This window comes from Varanus komodoensis, unplaced genomic scaffold (assembly GCF_004798865.1).
Source record: "Varanus komodoensis strain SLA01 unplaced genomic scaffold, ASM479886v1 scaffold12, whole genome shotgun sequence".
Lineage (NCBI taxonomy): Eukaryota > Metazoa > Chordata > Lepidosauria > Squamata > Varanidae > Varanus > Varanus komodoensis.
In genome coordinates, this window is record NW_025335349.1 from 6,854,007 (window position 1) to 6,857,282 (window position 3,276).

The 3,276-nt window shown below is 46.6% G+C and overlaps 1 protein-coding gene across 2 annotated transcripts in view; it reads left to right on the plus strand.

Annotated features, from left to right (window-relative positions):
• Positions 1–434: 434 nt before the first annotated feature.
• The window catches only part of OGFRL1 (opioid growth factor receptor like 1), a 22,542-nt gene continuing 19,700 nt past the window's right edge, over positions 435–3,276 (plus strand). For both annotated transcript variants that reach the window (XM_044421604.1, XM_044421605.1), the window contains exon 1: positions 435–797. In XM_044421604.1, the coding sequence (XP_044277539.1) occupies positions 435–797 (363 nt within the window). The remainder of the gene's footprint in view (positions 798–3,276) is intronic.

Below are 3,276 nucleotides of genomic sequence, written 5' to 3' on the forward strand. Positions count from 1 at the left end.
AGAAGCGGCTCATAGCGAAGCGCGCTGCCCAGCTTCCTCATTCTTACCTCGATTGCTGAAGGAGGGATTGGGTTTAAGTGTTTCCTGTGGAAATCCCAAAGCATTCGGCTCCTCCTCTCCCCCCCCCCCACATGCGTGTTTGTGGGTTGGGGACTGTGAGGAGGCGCAGCAGAGCATCGACTGCTGTCGCTCCTGCCGTCTGCGCCTGCCTCCTCCTCCTCCGCCGCCGCCGCCGCCTCGTCGTCGTCTTCAGCTTTCTCATTGCCTGTGGCCTCCCAGCGCCGACGCCACCACCATGCCCCAGCAGCGGCGCTGAAGGAGGCAGCGTTGGCAGCCCGCTCCCCGGCCGGCCGAGCAACCAGCCAAGCAGTCGTCCCTCCCTCCTTCCCTCCCTCCGCCCGGGCGGTGGGGGAGGCTCCCGCGCTGCCTCCCCAATGGGCAGTTTGCTGAGCGGGGTCAGCCTCAAGGAGCCCACAACGGTGGAAGATTGTGACTCCACCTGGGAGACGGACTCGGAGCCCGAACTCCAGGACCCCGGCGGAGAAGAAGGGCCGCTGCCGGAGGAGGCGGGGGGCGGCGAGGGCGAAGGCGAAGGCGACCCAGCTGAGGACGAGCAGCAGCAGGAGGAACCGCTCCCTGCGGCAAGCTGCTGGCCGGAAGATGCTGAGCACCGAGAAGGGGCAGCTGAGGAAGACAAGGGGGGAGAAGAAAAGGTGGAGAAAGAAGGCGAGGAGGAGGGAGGAGGAGACCACGAGGGAGCGGGGCACGAAGAAGCAGAGGCCACCGGTGCTGAACAGGTAACCCGCGAACATGCAAACTTCTCCGGAGGGCTAGTGGGGTGGGAGGTGCGGCGGTCGCCTCTCTGGCCTCCCTCGCCAGCGCTTCCCCACTGCCCCCTCGTAGCGCTGGTGTGGCTCCCCAAGGTTGCGCATCCTCGTTCAGTGCAGGCGTGTGTGGGGGAATTTTGAATAGCAGGTTGCAAGGCTTGGTACGTGCGTGTTGCTTGCTCTGTGTGTGTCAGTGTTATTTCTGTTCTCCTCTATTTCTGCCTTTCCTCACACCACTCTCTTAAAATCTTTGCCTGCTGTGTGACTCGGGGGTCGGGTGCTTGCATCATTTTTTTTTCTTGTTTGGAAACATGCTCAACATGGATGTGAGGCGTGAGGAAATAGCCCCGGCTTGGCAGTTTGCTTCCTTTTGTGCCAGCCTGCTAACACTGTTTTTGTTTTCATCCTGTTACGCGTTTAGAAGGCTGTGAAAGGAGGAACTGTGGTGTGGGTTGAGAATTTATTTTTTCCCCCTTGCCTAGCTTGCTTTCTATCTTTCATTTTAAAAGGTTCTGGTGGTTTTAAAATGTAGTTATAATCCACTCTTGTTTCCTTGGAATAATCATCCTCATGTCTTTCTGTCGGCAGCCTCCAATTCAGAGAAAAATTACAGTAACACATGTGGTGACAAAATGCAGTTTCAGAACAAGGTTTATTTGACATTCTGGCTGAGTACACCACTGTTATGATTACACTTATTGGGCATGAGTTCATTGTGTAGGACTAAAAACTCATACACCTATGGAGATGCCACAAGAACGGAGTGGGAAAATGTTCTTGCCCCATCCTCTCTTGCCCAATTTTAGACCAGCCTTTTTGCCCTCAGCTTCTCTGTTTCTTTTTCAAAACTTCTTACTCAGAATGGAATGCGGACCACATTCTCAATCCATTTTTTTCTCCTAGGAATCTGTAGCAAAGGAAATTGCAGGCCACTTTCTCACTTCTTCATCTCACCATCTTAATAATATCTAGAGAAAAATAATTGAAACTGTGTGTTTTTATATTGTGTGAATGACCCTCATGTTAGACAGGCCCATGTGAAAAGTGGGCTAAGTCAAGATTCACACAAGTCCATCTGAGCACTGCAGAGACATGGGTCCATGCCATTTTCTGACTGCTTCCCCACAAGTGTCTAACAGTGCAACCCTAGATAATGTTTAGAAGTAAGCTCCACTGAATTCAATGCAACATACTCATAGGTAAGTGTATATAGGATTACAACTGTAAGGATTTGATTAGCAAGAAGTGATATAAGAAGGTGTCCTAAATGTTTACAATCTAATATAACTTTTAGGTTAAACATATCTTGAACTCAGTACAAGATTAAAATAATAACACAGCAATACATTTTCTCCTGTGTTCATGCATCCTTCTTTAAAAAAAAACCTCTTGCAAAAATGGTCTGCAGTGTACTATAATTCTTTAATACTTATTTCATATTTATAATCCAGTAATGCATTTCCAACACAATTAGACAATATCTTTCTTTTTAAACCTGGAAAATTTGATACAAGTATACAGTCTTTAAAATATATGATAGTTTCTAAGTTTGCTTCAGTGGCTTTCACCAAATGCAAAAATATTGCTTTCCATTGTCTGTATGTTCATGTATATGTTTAGCAAAAGTTAGTGTATTGGACATGTAGGCTTCTCATTAAATTATAGGTCTCCATCCCCTATAATCAGCTTGCATGTCCCTTGCCCCCAACTCCTGTACCGGTGTGAGACGCTGCATCTTTAAAGGACAGAAATTTACAGATGGAAGAATCTGGACACCTGTAAATGAAAAATAATATGCCCTGACTTTATGCTGAGCCTCTGCCAGACTAAATTTTACATGAAGTTAGAAACATAGAAACAGAGCGAGTCAGAAGGGGTCTCCTGGGCTATCTAGTCTGACCCTCGGCTCCAGCTGGCTCCGCTCACCACATGCCTACCATGTGCATGTCAAGCCTATCCTGAACACCCTCACTGATGGGGCTTAAACCACCTCCTGTGGAAGCCCATTCCATACCATAGGTAACTCTGCTATCACAAATTTGCTGTTATTTTTTTCTGTAGCACTCCAGGGTTTTGGCCAATTTCATAAGCATGAAACTAGGATAAATAAACAGCTATGAAAAATAGAAAATGTTATAACAGATTACTAAGGTGGTTCTGTCAGATTGGTTCCACATCTGCTAAAACAAATGGTAAAATTCCCATTGCACATATATTACAAAGGAGCTCAAATGCAGATATCCATATATTGGTACTGTTGCAATTAGTGTTTGGAACACTGAGCTTTTGCCTGGTTATGAGAGAGACTACAAATCCAATGAGCTATAGAAATATATAGTTATTACTTACGAAATTTCTTAAACTAATTTATACCTTATGTGAAAAACTGACATAGAATAACACTGGCTAGTAGGATTTTTGTAATTGTTCGTACACTAAAGGTGCAATC